The following is a 16,681-nucleotide window of genomic DNA, read 5'->3' as shown; positions in this document are numbered from 1 at the left end:
CCTAGTAATTTGAAGGTAGTGTGTAATTATAAATTGAAGTTATAATTAGAACTTTACAATTTTTAATGTCTGTGTATTTTAAGTTGGGTTTGTATAGAAAGAATTCAAGAATAATATATTGCAGTCCTGAGAAAGTAGGGTCTAACGCAAAAAACACGTCCAATGTAACAAAGTGAATTGATTGATCTAATTAAAGATAAGAAGACATACTGTTTGTAATTGACATAATGAAGAAATATTCATTGTGATAAATTGAATAGGAAAAAATGCTGTTCAAACATTCTTTCTGGAGTCAAGAAAGATACACTACTACTACTGCAAGAATAAATTGGGAGAAGAAAAAAGTATCAGAGGACTTCTCTGGCTATTGTAGTAAGTACAAAGACATCCATTTTTCTATGATAGGTTAATTCAACTGCTGCATCAGTGGGTAACTGGTGTTTTGGACTGCATACACAGTGTAAGGCTATTCCTCTGTTCTCACTCACAGTCGTTGATTTGTTATCCACAACAATACATGATCGAAGGAGCTAGAAATATTGTTAGCATCAGTACATGATGTTATGTAAAGTACCTTTGCGCTCTCAAACTGGTCACTGTCAACAAGCCACGTGCACACCATAGTACCAGTTCGTCCTGAATCAAAAGAGAAAAAAACAAATCAGTGTCCTGGATAAGTGCATGGCAAGACAATGTAACAAATTTTCCATTGATCCGTGTAAAAAGAAAATGGCCTAAAAAGTGGGAACAAGACTTAGCAACAAAAGAGATACATAATGCAGGTCAATATGTGGCCTTGTCTTTCTATAGTGCCAATGTCACATTCTTTGTTCTGGAAGAATATCCTTTTTAGAGGTAATGGACCTGATTATTTTTAAGTGAAAAGAGCAAATTATTTTCCTCAAACATAACTACTCGAGACAGATTTATCCCTAATTGGATTTCACTCTAAACTGGATCTCAATTGGATTTGGTTTGATCTGGTGATACACAAAGTTATGTTAAAAGCACACTGACTGGTCTAGCTGGCAATTATCTAGAATTTAGGAGAAACAGTTATGCACCTGTGCTAATGCTGGTTCTGATCAGTACTGTTTTCTGAATAAATACAGACTGCCCATCTCCGCAATGCACCTTCAACTCCAGAACATTTTACACACTCATGGAATCCGGTTTTGCCACTTATCTTCCAAGAGTCCGATTTGTGTCCCATTATAATGAGTGCATGTTTCAGCATGGAAATAGAGGCTACATGCTCTACACCTTCATGTCAGAATATCTGAGGAGCTATGGGGGATGTAGGTAGGTCATAGCATGCAGAGGAACACATTATCCATTACAACTAACACAACTTAGGGTGCATACCTTTTTCTAGTAATGGATATTTTACCTCAAACAGATGTGTTATCTTTGATTTGATTAGTTAGAAATGCCTAAAACAGCTGAAGGTGCCCCAGCTAAGCAAAGGGAACCAAAGCTATCTGAAAATGTGTAGAATCACCAATCTTTTGTATGGTGCCTGGCAGACAGTATTGTTATTCCTTGTGCAGATTTCTGTTAGCTGCCTCACTGCGCTCCTCAGGGCATCACAGTACCCACTGCAAAACTGTCAGTTTTGTCACAGCCGCACCATTAGCAAAATTCTAGTAAGATACATGTGGTGGTAAGGGCATGTCAACAATTCAAACTATTGCTTTAAATGAAATTCCATTTCCGCCTCAGGAAGAAAGAGTTGCACCAATCTCTCTGTCAAGCTGCCCTTGTAAAAGACAGAATCTGAAAGATCCAAGGAAAAGACCTAGAAGTCACCCTCCTGTCTAAAGTCAATGGCTCAAGAAACACAGTTTTAAGCATAAGGTGCTTGGTATAACAACTATACAAATGCTCACAATGTGGGGCTCTCATTAAAGCCTTATCAATTTAAGGTCCCACTGAGCAAAGTAAACCAGTTCGTCAATCCTTAAAGAAAATTGGAAAACAGGGATCTCAAGCAGAAAAGAGCCTCAGGGTCCCTAAAAACAAATGGACATATTACCTTATTAATTTTTAAAGTTGATACCTGTGGGAGGGGTGGGGGGTACTAGAGGGCAGCACATAAGATGGCTGCCTGATCGGTGTGCTCTGCCGGCCTGAACAGAAAACGTGCAGACATTGTCCTCTGTACACTCACTAGTTGAGCTAGAAGGGGTAACAAGTGAAGACTGGATGATCAGTGTCTCTAGCGGTTCTCTCTTTTCTGGACTGACCAGCTTGAGTGTGGCTGGGGACTGATGGCGGCCTGCTGTAGATAAGTGAGGTGTTGGTGGGTGCATTGTTGGTAGAAGGTAGGCCCATCAGGGATCAGAGGTTGGAGAGAGAGCAGTGGAGCTGTGATTACAAGGCTGCGGCCTGTGAGTTGGGATGCTTTGTTGTGGTTCTGGAGGGACACTTGGGGCTGCAGGGGTGCTGAAGCGTGGGCCATTGCCCCGGCTTGACTCATGCCGCGGTGTGGCATTCCCATGATTGTAGCAGCCCGGCTAGAGAATAGTAGTGGTCTTTGGGAGCCTTGTGGGTGGTGGGAAACACATGCAGTTGGAGGTACATGGCTCTCTTCCTGGGGGCCTGAGTTGTGGTGAAAGGAGTTGCTGTGAGTGACCCATCTGGAGCCTGCAGGGTCCTGCTGGACTGGTGCCTTAGTTCTTGGGCTGAGCCTCTATTTTGAGAGGGAGACACAATGTAATGTGGTGAGAATATTTTGCTGGGTGCATTATTTCAGGAGGCTGCAGGCCCTGGTGGCCTTGAGCTAGGCCTGGGCCCCGGCTTTAAGTGGGATACACTGTGCAAGGTGGTGAGATTAATCACAGGGAGGATTGTTTCTGGCGGCCATGGGAACCTGATAAGACTGGTGCCTCAGTATTTGGGCTGGGCCCTGGCTTTGACGGGCACATATAGTTGACCCCAGGTGGACAGCGTGGGTGTTGGCACCCGTGTCAATGTGTATGCAGTGAACAGTCCTTTAACCAGGGTTCAACTAATCTGCACAACTATACAACATCTCCTATTCAACTGCATCAGCCTGTATGATCTGTTGTGTTTCGTTAACTGGGGGATGCTTCACCTAAGGAACTGCACAGGGGCTCGGCCATGGGGAAATCAGTCTAAAGACAATCAAAGCTCCATTTTGTTTTAAATATTTTTATTAACAACCGGACAGAATAAAGTATCCAGTTTGTCATCACATTCAGTTTTTCTATCATGCAAAAGGAAAACAAAAAGACAACATAACCACAGTGTAATGAAAACAAAGCAGATCTTTAATGACATAAGAAATACTCCACTATCCCGTTGTTCTGTCCAGTTGGACAATTCGATCCCAACAGTACCAGCAGATAAAGGCAGCAAGACATCACATAGAGAGAAGCAGGGCAAGATAACACTGTCTCATAGGTGAGGGGGGAGAGAGAGGCATTCACCAGTAAAAATCCAGAATATCAGGAGGCACTACACCTGAATAGATGTCAAGGATAAGTCTCTATCTAACACAGTCCCTTCGACCCAATATGGAGAGGGGATATAAAAAAAACTGGAAAAAAACACCCCAGATGTCCAAAAAGACCTGTGATTGAATCTTCACCCTTTAGATCAGGTGTCCATATGCCACCATCTGCATCATATAATCCATCCAGTCCTCCAGGGTGAGAAATGAGGGCTTGGGCCAATTCTGCAGGACACTTATTTTTGCTGTCGCCAGAGCGGTAGACAGCCACATCGTTTCTCATGCCTGAGTTACTAGCGAGAACCACTGAGTATCACATAACAGGATGAGGGCAGTCAAAGAGGTCCAGCCCAAGGCGCATGTGTCTGTGAGGATCTGCCATACCTGCGTCAAGAAGCACTAAAGTTGCAGGCAGATTCATAAAATACGCAGCTTGTCACTATGAGAAGAGGCACATCTCCAGCTTTCAGAGGAGGGTGACAATTTCACACAAAAGAGTTATTCAATGGACCAATGTCAATCATGGAGAGTTTTAAAATAGATTCCCAGAGCTCTTGGTCATGGTCAGCCATAGGGTATGCCAATTACATTGGAAAATAGGAAATATGGAGTTGTTGCCTCCATACTGAGAGGAGGCTCTCCAGTGTGGTTGAAAATAGTCTGTTGATAAGCAGGTCTTAGAGTACTGTGATCAGTGTCTTGTAATGGCCCCAATGAACAGAGTAAGAATGTAACAGGGACGCTGTATGACGCCATTTACATGTCTTCAGCATTGATTAAAAGCAGTGTCGCAACTGTAGGTATTTCTAAAAAAAGGATCTGGGTAGGTAGTATGTGGTTGAGATGACATTAAAGAGCATCACAGCTCCATCAGTTGCGACATGATCCACTGTAAGAATGCCTTTAAGGAGCCAGTCTTGCTATCTGAAGGTCTTGGAGTCAATGGTCACAACCAAATTATGCCATAACGGTGCTTTAGGGTGAGTAAGCCCAACCTCCTAGAAGAACTCATGCATCGATTTCCAGATCTTGTGCATTTCAGGAGAATTTCCTTGCTCTCTTTATTGTGGGTGGGGTGTTACCAGTCCCTTGGGCATTTAAGCAATTGTACAAAGTGTGGATCAATAGGGAGACCAGCGGCAGCTGGCCATGGAAGTAGGGAGGGGCTGTAGGTGAAGGTTCATAATTTTGTCCACCTTTAGAGTGACAACCCTGGCCTTGACAGGTTCTTTGAAGGTGTCCAGTATAGTTTTGAGCATGCATCGGAGCATGGGCAGAAACTGCAGAGTGTGCTGTGTGATGGATGTCATGTCGACCAGGAAGTCTTCATCTTCCTGGACGGTATGTAGATCAACCTTATGGAAGGTGGCTGCCTTATATATCATCCCGTGACAGGAGGTAGTGTCACCCAGAGAGGAAAGTTTGTCCGGGTGTTGATCCTGATCTGTGTCCTCGGGGATCAACACTGTAGCTGTCCCACAGGTCATCCCTAGGGTCAGGGTCATAAGAAGTCTCATAGGTGTCTACAGAGTATGAGTTACTGTTCGCCCCATGAAAGAGGTGAATCCTCTGAAGAAGATGGTGTCAGCTCCAAGGCTTTTTTGGCGGTGCCAACCATTGCTCATCGTGGTGTTCCAAAGGTCTGTTGCTTTGTCTCTGCCCCTGTTCTGATGCTTCCTGCACTTGAAAGGAGATGTAGGCTTCAAGGATAGCTGCTGCTTAAAAGTCAGTCTCCTACCATTGAGGAGAATCTTGTGCCTTAAGGAGACGCTTGTCAGGATCTTCACAGTTTATGGGTGGAAGAAGAGTCTCTTTTGATGTGTGTCAAACTTTTCCTGGAGATGCTAGTGTACTGGCTGCTCCAGATCCTCGAACCACACAGTTGAATGGGGTCTTGGTGACAAACGACTCAACATCTGAGCAACCTTCTGGCTTATTGGCACTGAGTTGGGTGTCGGTTGATATTTCAGAGCCAAAGGGGCTTTCGGTGCTGATCATGGTGCCAGCATTGGTGGAGCTATCGACGGCGAAGACAGTTGGGGCTTGTGGGGTGTTTTGGTGCCCATAGAGGGAGTAGTGTCAGCTCTAGGGCTTTTTTGGCCGTGCCAGGCTTTTTTGGGCATGCCAACCTTTTTTGGCAGTGCCAACCATTGCTCATCATGGTGTTCCAAAGGTCTGTTGCTTTGTCTCTGCGGGTTGATGCCTGAGCCACAGTGGGGTAGTTTTCAACCTATACAGGGGGACACTGTGTGAATAGATTTTGTGAGATGGTATTCATGATCAAAGGTTTAAAGACCTGCTGCACTTCTGGATCCTGCAGCTCATCCACCTCTCTCTGATTCAAACTGGGATCGTGGTTTGGGGCTGAACTGTAGAGGCTGGACTACAGACGAGCCAGCTTCTAATTCTTCTTCAACATACTGTTACCTGAAGATGTTGTGGTGTCATCTCCTTCACAGCACTCCATTTTGCAGTGAGAAAGGCATCGATTTTGTTGATACCGCAGATTTCCTTGGAGCAGTAGGCAAGACAGGCCAAACATGCAGCCTCATTGTGTTCGGGGGATAGGGTATGGTTGCAGGCTTGGTGTTGGTCCAATCCAAGGATACTTGGAGTAATAGTGGAGACAATTTTGGAAGGCCATCCGTTCACTGAGGGTTGCTTTAAAATAAGAAGCATTATTTTTCTTAAAATGTGTTCAAGAGTTGGCAGTGGTCACTTGGACCACTGTCTACTCCTTAACCATTTGTTTTTTTTACATTTACCTCCCAAGGTTACTCCTTAATCTTTGTAAATGGTTCACAGCTCACTGATGAATAGCATTCTGAAGGGTTACCCTGAGCATGCCACTTCCAAATCACAAAATGGGGTTAGAAGATGATCATTAGTTATGAAATTCTGCCTTTGCAAAAGTGCTTCCAATGGGATGCATGAGGGACTATTATGCTTCTGAAAAGTACACTTAACCATCAAATGTTTTGTCCTGTTCAATCCTTGATCTCCTATTTGCATTTTACAGAGAAAGCAATCCCTGTTTATTACTTCCTACCCAGTAGAGGCAAATCCAGTAGGGCAGGCTTCAATGTGATGTACAGCATTTGTGCATGCAACGCATGTAAACAGCATAGGTGAACGTCCTTGTTTACATGTTTCTGCACATTAAAGCAGATGCATTGCATTTGTCAGTGCTTCTTTTAGAGTAGATTAAAGTTTTGGAGTATCTCGCACAGTGTGAGTTTAATTACAAACAGTACACTAACTGCGCTACATTTGTGGTTCAAGCATAAAAAGACCAAGGGGTAGGGTAAAGAGAGGAAAGGCAAGAGAGTGGTATTTATTTGGTGCTAATGATCTTTCCTTCACTCTGGCCACAAGTTTAATGATCCGACCCTAGCCAATGGCTACACCTCAGATGGGGATCTCAGAAATGACATGAACATCTAAAACAAAATACTCTCATTAACACTTTGGCACTAGTCAAATGCATTCAGAAAAAGAGCCACAACACAGTAACAGTGGCGCACCCATTAAAGAAAGGCAACAAAAACAACCTCAGTAAACCATGGTTAGTATCACAGTAGCACAGAAATAACTTTCGACTCAAGACACAGTGTTTAACAATATTGTACGGTGATCATCGAAGCCAGAAATAAGTTCCATGAAAAGAAGGTTCTTGCAGAGCACAACTTAATAATATTTAATAATTTGTTCTCTGCTTTAAGTTTTTGAGATTTCTTGAAAGGTCGCTACTTTTTTAAACATTAAAAAAAAAACACTCAATGTCCCATTTCCCTCCGAGAATGCAGACTGGCAGATGGATGCACCAAAATTCACAACCACCTTGGTAATATTTTGTTTGGGTTAGGCATGACAAACCACACCACAATCAATAACACAAAATCATCAACCTCGTAAATCCATGACAAAGTTGAAATAAATACACCTGGCATCTCCAAAACTAGTTCTTCTGTGGTCATGTGTAACATGAGACAATAAAAGTGATTGACAAAAGAACAATCACAAACAGAGGAGTACATTGTATATTACAGGACTGGAGTTGGCCTGCTGCTCCTGAGCTAGCAGGCCAAACAAACAATCAAAGACATGTGCAGCTACTGTGCCAGTGAGCCTTTCAAATTATTCTGTATTTGTATCATGCTAGAGGAAAACATGCTGCCTGATAAAGTCCAATCCAAACTATAGGCAATCTGATCCAACGCCTCAGAAGTGAAAACATAAAAGCTGTCTCTACTACCAACGCATAAAAAAGCACTGGCAAAGACAATAGGTCTGACATTGGCTCCCAACATTTTAGTTTGTCAGTTTGTTTGTCATGCCAGTCAGTTAGTAAAATTCCATAAAAGCACACAGAAAAAAATCATGTCATAGAATAATAAAAATACCCCTTCATCATAAATATCTAAAACCGTGTGTAAAAGCTTAAGCAGCAATATATATAAAAAATATCCAATGAAATGAGCTCATGATACTTTACAATGACCCATATCCAGTGCTTAATTTGTGCTGAGCACCGGCGCTTATTTTTGAGGGCCGGCGCTTATTCTTCTGCCTCAAGCATTTGCTGCGAGCAAAAGACACATATAGGAAAGACGGAGGAAGAGAAAAACGAAAAAGCGTCACAAAGGTTAAAAGCAGAAAGCTGCAAGAGTGAGCTGAAGCAATAGGGAATGGCTTTAAATTAGTGCTTTAAATGGGCTGGTACTGTCCAGAACTGAGTACCGGCACATTTTTATATTGAGAGGGAGAGTACCTGCACCTCTCAAGATAAACGTAATACTTTAATTGCAGAGTACCAGGACTTCTCAGAAATAAGCAAGTACTCTGATACAAAGTACCTGCACTTCTATTTTTTTTTATTTCAAGTACTGCTTTAAATTGATTGAAGAGGCCCGAGATGGCTTCAGGATTACGCTGCCTCAGTATTCCGTATTCCCACAATTAGTTGCAGCAGCCGCGTTTTACGGGGAAGGCTTTGGGCACCGGCACGTTTTTATTTACAAATTAAGCACTGCCCTGATCTATTTCCGATCCTCGGAGCACAGTGAACAAAGTTTATCACAGCAACGCACAGATCCAGGTTTACTTAAAGATAAAGATATGATCTTACATGATCGTAAAACTGGAGTCAAGAAACGGTTTCTAGCAAGGGAATACACGCGGCAAAAGAGAATAAAGTGCAATGTGCTTTTCTGGGAAATATTATGACGGGCATCTTGGCTATAATGAGCACTAACCTGCATTCCTTGGAAATACTACTACAAATGTAGCCATTTAAAATCAAATCTTGTAAGGCAAAGCCTGGACTTCATATCTGAGATCAATAATAGATATGACTCACACCCCAATGACAGTTTGATTAAATCATAATTAACACTGGCACCCAATCTGTCAAACATTCCCTGGTGGAGTTTACCTTGCCTGAAATACCTTTCACTTGTAGCACAACTTTTACATTTATGTCCTGAGTAGAGATTAATTCCAGTAAACCTAAATCTTTCAAACCTGATTTAATATAATTAATCCAAGGGATTGCCAGGGCATTATTTAGGGAGAGATAGTCTTCCAGCATATCTTCTGATAGATTTGTTTTCCTATTTCCCCAAATTCTGAGCCAGAGTAATAGGGGTTCCAACATTATCCTTTCCCCAATAGGAGTCAGGCCAACCTCAGAATGGCGCATAAAAGAAGGAGTGGACTGAGGGACCGGCAGGAAATTTACTCTCAACCTTTTGCAGTGGCCCGGCACCCTTATATCCCCAAACTTCTGCTCCATAAATTACCACTTATATACATTTGCTTTTAAAGATTTCCATCATTTCTGTAATCGGCTTATGACCCTGCCGACATGCAAAGATAAAAACTGACTCCACTGCTCTTTGGCGTTGAATAGCCCGGGTATTGTGAAGGGGGGAACATCCGGAACAACGACCTATGTTGTTAACGCAAGCAGAACCACGCTTGTGTTAACAACATATCCCTTTTTTCCTGCCTTCACCACGCATGTGCTGAACAATGCACATGCGTGGTTAAGGCAGAGAAAAAGGCAAAGAAAAAGGCAAAGTGCATCGGGAGAGGATGCGGTCAGGTAAGTGGGGCTGGGGATGGTGCAGGGTTGGGGGTAGTTTTTAGGGGAGAAGCATGGATTAAGGGCTTGGGGAGGTCAGGATAGTTTGTTTTTTTAGGGGTGGGGGTGGGGTGGAATCGGGGTAGTTCTTGTTTTCAGGGGCAGGGGATAGGGGCAGTTCTGTTTTGAGGGGCAGGGTGATCAGGTAGTTTTATTTTGGGATGGGGGTCGGCAGGGTACTTTTGTTTTTGGAGGTGGGGGATCGGGGTAGTTTTTTGGGGGTGGGAGGGTCGTTGGTTTTTGGGTATGGGAGGTCTGGGTAGTTTGCTTTTTGGGGGTGGGGGTCAGGGTAGTTTGGTTTTGGGGGATGGGGGTAGTTTCTTTTTTGTGGGGGTCTGGCTAGTTAGTGTTTTTGGGGGTGGAGGTGGGGGAGTCGGGGTAGTTTGGTTTTTGGGGATGGGGGAGTTGGGGGAGTTTGGTTTTTGGAGGTGTGGGGGTCGGGGTAGTTAGTGTTTTTGGGGGCAGGGGAGGGCTAGTTAGTGTTTTTGTGGGTGGGGGTGAGGGGTCGGGTAGTTTGGTTTTTGGGGTTGGGGAGTCAGGGTAGATTGGTTTTTGGGGGTGGGGTGCTCGGGTAGTTTGTTTTTTGGGTGTGGGGGATCAGGCTAGATTGGTTTTTGGGGGTGGGGGTTGTTGTAGTTTGGTTTTTGGGGTGGGCGTTGGGGAAGTTTGGCTTTTGGGAGTGGGGGGTCGGGGTAGATTGGTTTTTGGGGGTGAGGGCGGGGAGATGGGGTAGTTGTTTTTAGGGGCAGGGTGGGGGGGTCGGTTGTTTTTAGGGTGGGTGGGTGAGGTTGGGGAAGGGTTTAGGGGTCAGGGTGGGTGGGAGGTATCTGGGGTAGTTTTGTTTTAGGGGTGGGGTTTGTGGTAGTTTTAGTATTAGGGTTGGGGTAATTCTGGGCCTTAGGACAGGTGGGGGGGGGGGGTCGCATGCCCGAACCACGCATGCCTTTCCCACACATGCCTTTACTAAGCATGCTTTTACAACCAAAAATCGTTGTAAAGGCATGCGTGGTAAAGGCATTCGTGGTAACAACATGGTCGTTGTTCCAACCTTGTTGTCAGGCATGCATGGTTGCAACATTCGTTTTTCCATCATACATTCTTGGGACGGTTATTAGGCTGAGATCCAGGGGAAAGCCTAAAAATGTAAAAGTCTAAATTCTTAAACATTTCAGACCCACCCAGGTAAAACAACCTTGTTTTAACACTTTTGGGACCAATACTCATTGCAAAAGATTTGCCTAAATTAGTCTTAAGGACCAAAACCCCCATAAAACTATAAAAAGTATCTAAGGGAAGTTACTGCCCATTTGCGTTTCTCAACATTACAACTACATTGTCTGGATACAGTAAAATCATTGCAACAGTGGACTTTATTTTGGAGAGATCTTTCACCACTTTACCCAAGTGATGCTCTGCTTTACCCAAGTGATGCTCTAGACCATTCACGTAGATAAGAAACAGAAGTGACATCATACACCTTTGTCTGACCCCTAACAAGGAATTGATTTAGGGGAAAGTCACCATCTTTGCCATATCTAATCCTAACAGTGGCGTTCCAATGCATCCTTTGTATTAATCCTATTAGGTTCTGATCAATTCCCATCCTAGCCATAATGTCCCACTGCTGCACTCTGTTAACCATGTCAAAGGCACAAGAGGGGTTCATAAATGAAAGATGAATGGAACCTCTCCTGGCCTTGACATATTTCCCAATAATCAACTGGAGGTTTAGGCACTGTTTTACTGTGCTGGCCCCAGGGTGAAACCAGTATTGGACTCTTGACAAAGCTTGATTTTCCTCCATCCAAACCTCCAATTTGGCTGTAAGAATCCTTCCAAGTGTCTTCAGGGAACTATCCAGGAGAGAAATAGGATGATAACAGGACTGAGAATTTATGTTCCCTTTTATAAAGATTGTGAAAACTAATGCTTCTTTCCACATTGGTATAAGTTCCCCTTTAATAAAAGCCTTATAAACATTAGGTAAAATCGGAACCAAAAGTGCAACGTTGTCCTTAAAAAGGTCCACTGGGACTCCGTCAGGTCCTGGAACCTTTCCAGTTGGATTCTGATTTATAGTGGCAATTACATCCTTAATCTCAATGCATTCACTATGGGCATGATACACCTCTGAATTATAAGATACTGTTTCTATTTTATGTGCATTAATGGTCATGTTTTGTGGATTAAAAATGCTAGTGGACTACCCAAGATTCAACGGAAATACCCCTGTTCAGTGTAAGTTCTTCATGCCCATAGAAAAGAAATTCCAGAAGGCAGCACTATACCTCAATCTAGCAGCCTTTCCCAACTCTTCCCAGGCTGTCGTTTTTAACTCAGCTTTCCTAGCCTCCAAGGTAGCTTTATGATACCTCCTTGCAATTAGGATATCTTCCCTGCAGCGCAGGTTGTTCAGAAGTGCCAATTTCAGCATCTTTTGGGCTGAGGTACAGGCATGATTGAACCACCCTACAGGTGGGGAAATTTTCAATGTTTTATTCAGCCACAGACCCTTATCAACTGAGGCATATAAGGTGTGAAGGACATCTAGAATGCTCCCAGGGGATTCCTCCATCGAAGTCAAAGATGAAATAACTAATATATTCTCCTAAACAAGGTTATGCATAAAAACCTTCTTATTTAATTTGCGCTACTTTATTCTATCACCCTTGTTACATGAGTGGGCTAGTGGCAAAATCTCCAAATGCCCCCCAGCACCTATCAGGTGCAGGCCCAGTATCAAGGTGAGGGGGTTATGGTCACTTATACAGGAGGCAGTAACATCATACTCCAGTGTTATTCCCATTAAATCCGGGGACAAGATGAAAAATTCGATCTCGCCTCCATTAGTAACCCAAAGAAGAGAGTAAGGGGGGGGGTCCCATCTACCCAATATTATTTGGCAAAAAACATATTTCTGGAAACCAGAATCCTATTCAGAACGTCCCCAAAGGGTGAATGTTGAAAGTGTAAGTAATCCCTTCATCCAACTTCTTCAGTCCTCAGAAAGAGGATTCACTATTTCCGCACAGCCTTGTGTTAAAGTCCCCTGCCCAGAGTTTTAGTGTCTCCTTACTATCACTATCCAGAAAGTTTACTAAATCATTCTCCATATTCTTGAATACAGTTGCCATTCGTGTGTCAAAGATATTTTAATACAAGTTAACCAGAACAACATCAAAAGAATACAGAATCGGTCATAAGATCAACTGAAAACTGGACGAGAAATGAATAATTCTGGTAGATAGACCTATTAGTTTTACAGAGAACAAAATAGCTAGATCCCCCTTAGCTCTTACTGCACCAGATTGAGCCAAAGGCATTCTAAGCATTCACACTAAAGTCCTGGAAACACTAGATTTCTTTCAGTAGGACAATATCTACATTGTTGATGACAGAAAGTCAGTCAAGATTCGTCAACTTATTGTGGAGACCAGCAATATTACAAGACAGGATTTTTAAACATCAGCGGTCAGCCCTCGTGCTCCTTAAGGTAGACATAGGATCTGCTGGAACCATTAAAGGCCCACTCTCAGAAGTCCCTACTTGTTTGCCATGCATTTTTCAAAACTCTATTGTTGGAAGCTATCAGGCTCTTTCCAGGCTAAAACAAACACAAAAAAACTTGTCCAACCAATAGAATTTCAAAAATGTAAATGCTTCTGCCATGTGTGAAGATACAGTTTAATAAGTATTCATAAATATGCAATTAGCCATTAAATATCAGGGCAGGCCCCCTTTGATGACAAGAGATGGAAGGCTGCCACAACAGCAGCTAGGTTATATTAGCACATGCACTGTGATCACGATACCACATCTTTATTACAGGGAAGTTAACTGGATGTAAGAAATAAACTTTGATACAGAGAGACATAGATGATAACCAGGGGCATAACGAAACCTGAGCCCCCCACATCTTGCAAAGTACATGGAGGGGCCACCCCTCCAAACTCACTCAGGAGCTCTCGGGTCAGGTCACTGTGCTGTAGGGGCACCCTGGAGCCCAGCCCTCCCCGCATCGCAGGGGCCTTTGTTATGCTACTGATACAAACGTGTCATCATTTTCTCGATTTAAATACATTGTACCGCAGATTCCAAATAACACCCCTCTTCTCACCTTTCCCGCCTTTGCAGTGAATTGCTATTACGTTCTGAGGGTCCTCGGCCATCCATTCGCGCACACTTGCAGTGAACTTCAGCATGTCCCTGATTTCAGATGAATAGAGAAATATCTTTCAATTACATGTAATGACCAAGGAAATGTTGTTTGTGTAATGAAGCTAAGTAAGAGTTAGACAAACAACAATTACTTACTCTAAAGCAGGGACATTATGATCATCGATAAAGATCCGTTCCACCCTGTAGTGGAAGTACTTTGGGTCATAGCCCTTCTCACCTACAGTGAACAGGAAAATGTTTACAATAAAATGGAGTTAGGGTTTTGTTACTTAAAGCCATCTGACATACAAATATATATTAATACAAGGTACTGGTGTTTATTGTTTCTATAAAGATCACATAACCTGCTGTGCTGTTGAAAGTTATTGTTTACACTTAATTGCTAACTGAATTTACTAGTTGAGGTAACCTATGAGTACAGAGCTTCCAGGTTTTGTTGCAAACACAGTCATGTTGAAAAGTAAACAGATGTTGATGTATCAAGCAAATCAGAGCAGCAGCTTAGAAGAAAATGATAAATTGAATATCAATAGTTATTCATGGTCATGTGAGGCCTGGTTTGGGGGGAGTGTTAAGGAGCACAGCACAGCCAGCTACATATATTTCATTATGCAAATTATAAATTCACTTGTCCTTAGTAGCTATGGATTAATATTATTATTTTTAATTTAGAGCAATTATTAACTTTATTCTTAATCTGTCATTTTGTACTAAACACATCTAAATATTCACCCATGACCATATGGCAGCGTAGGCATATACTTAGTGCCCCAGGTAGGTTGGTGTTGCATTCGTAGTCTCTCACATCGAAAGCAGCCAGCAAAGAAGAAAGGAAAATGAAAAGGAGCACTGAAATCCCCATTTGAGGCTATTTAGAATCACGTTTCTGGGCAGATTCATAAAGGAGTGTAAGAGTACTTAAAAGACTACTCATGCAGTAAGCACTCTTTTACAAACTCCTATATGCCTTTGTGAATTGGCTCCAAAATATCTAAAATGGGAATAAAATTGAAATATTCATTAACAGCACAACTACATATGATGTGCCCTGTTTGCACATTTTCTGATAGGGAGTTAGACGTTTTGAGGCGGACTTACAAGCGCATAAAAGAGTACATAAAAGAGTACACTTGTAGTGCTATGTCCCGTACTCCTAAATGTCTTTGTAAATTTACTCCTATGGCTTACAGAGGGCACTCAAATCTGTGTAACAGACACTTAAACCTACCGAGCTATACCACTAGAAGGAAAAAGAAACCCAGGGAATTATAGTGTGCTCTTGTAAAATGTGGTTTCTTCGTTGCTTGAAAAGCTTGTTTCATGTGAAAAGACATGCATCTAGACTGTACAAATACAGAAAAATAAAGACTGCACATCTAAAGACAATAAACACCTACAACGTGTTTGTCATGTTAAAAATTCCTAAGTTGTTTCAAAAATACTTCCCTGCTATTGAAGTGAATAAAGGTTGGCTTAGGTGTATGCCTATTGTTTGTAGATATGTTTATTTATGGTTTATTTCGTGTCTGCACCTTTTAAGCTTTTGTTATTCAGCCTTTATTTTGTTGCCAACATTTTTAAAGTTTATACCTTCATGTCATCCCATTGAAGTCCGAGATAAAGTTGGCAACAGAGACCATATGGGTAGGGTTAGATTTGGACTAATGGAATTCAAAATGCATTCTTTTATGGTCCGAATATTTAATTCTTAGTATTACAATTAATGTCCCAGAAACAAAAACGATTCAAGAGGGACTTTTTATTCCCTTCTATCTTTATCATCAGAGACCAATAATATGTCTTTTAGTTGCATAAAGCCGCCAAGAGAAATTGTAATTGAGCGATCCGTGGTTCAACATGTTCATTTGCACCCCGGTTAAGGACTGAGGGAGTGAAATTCCTTTACCATGAAATGTGTTGTCTGTTACACTCTAAAGGATTCGACTACTATCAGAAGTGTAGTTAACAATAATATTATCCATAAAAAAATTCTTAGGCTGTATATACTCAAAGTTTGCTTTGAAAAACCGTCCATACTAAAATGTAAAATTAAATGTATTTTCGATAGAAAATGAGTCTACCCATTTATATAGTCAGTGGAAAATGTCAGGATTATGACTGATATTATGCACTCCCCACTACAAAAAATGTACGTTTGGGTACATTCTATGTCGAAATGATTTGGGCGAATCCCATTGGGTTCGAGTATTGCAGAGTCACTGGTGTAATCCTTTTCTGTTTTGTTCTCTTGAAAACAACTTTGGTCGATTGACAGAAATACATTTGGCAGGGATTAGTCTCTCCCAGTACTTGCGTTTCCTGTTCTGCCTCTTTTAGCAATGGCAGCTCAAGCTTCACAGCTAGTAGTATAATGTGTCTCTTTCTTTTGATGCCTCTTGTGAGAGCTCATGGCACTACATTCAACAGAACCGTGGACGGACAGGTTGTTCTGGCTTTCTCAGGATGGGACAGTAACAAAGAGCGCCCGCTGAAGGCCCAGAAAGGGTCCCCCGTGCATGCCCTGGGAAACAGAAGTGAGAAGTGATCAGCTCCATGCTGTATCAAAGCAGGAATCCCTTGCACAGAAAGAGGCGCCTGCTCGACCCTAAGATGTTATTGGCTGGGGAAGATCTCTCCACCAAAACAGAGAATGAGTGTCTACCCAATTATGCATTGTGGTGTCTGAAGCACGAGGCAGTTTGATCCCCAAAGGGCCCTAGACTCAGTGGCAACTGGCACCCCTTTATTGAACAAGTGAACTAGGCTGGGCTGAAAAAAGTTGGCCTGTGTGAGATAATGGCAATGGAACCAGATAAGTGCGCACAACTCACAACACTTTCTTACTGCCACTGATGGTGAACTCCACGCGGAAAAGGAAGAGA

At 42.5% G+C, this 16,681-nt stretch overlaps 1 protein-coding gene across 5 annotated transcripts in view; it reads right to left on the bottom strand.

Moving 5' to 3' along the window:
* Positions 1-16,681, bottom strand: part of LOC138250516 (phosphatidylinositol 3,4,5-trisphosphate 3-phosphatase TPTE2-like) — a 194,749-nt gene that overhangs the window by 52,149 nt on the left and 125,919 nt on the right. For all 5 annotated transcript variants that reach the window (XM_069205467.1, XM_069205466.1, XM_069205471.1 and 2 more), the window contains exons 11-13: positions 13,935-14,016; positions 13,738-13,826; positions 575-636 (exon numbers count right to left, since the gene is read on the bottom strand). In XM_069205467.1, the coding sequence (XP_069061568.1) occupies positions 575-636; positions 13,738-13,826; positions 13,935-14,016 (233 nt within the window). The remainder of the gene's footprint in view (positions 1-574; positions 637-13,737; positions 13,827-13,934; positions 14,017-16,681) is intronic.

The sequence above is a fragment of the Pleurodeles waltl genome, chromosome 8 (genome assembly GCF_031143425.1).
Source record: "Pleurodeles waltl isolate 20211129_DDA chromosome 8, aPleWal1.hap1.20221129, whole genome shotgun sequence".
In the NCBI taxonomy this organism is placed as follows: domain Eukaryota; kingdom Metazoa; phylum Chordata; class Amphibia; order Caudata; family Salamandridae; genus Pleurodeles; species Pleurodeles waltl.
The sequence above is the reverse complement of the archived record's forward strand: the minus strand, read 5'-3'. Positions and strand labels throughout refer to the sequence as shown.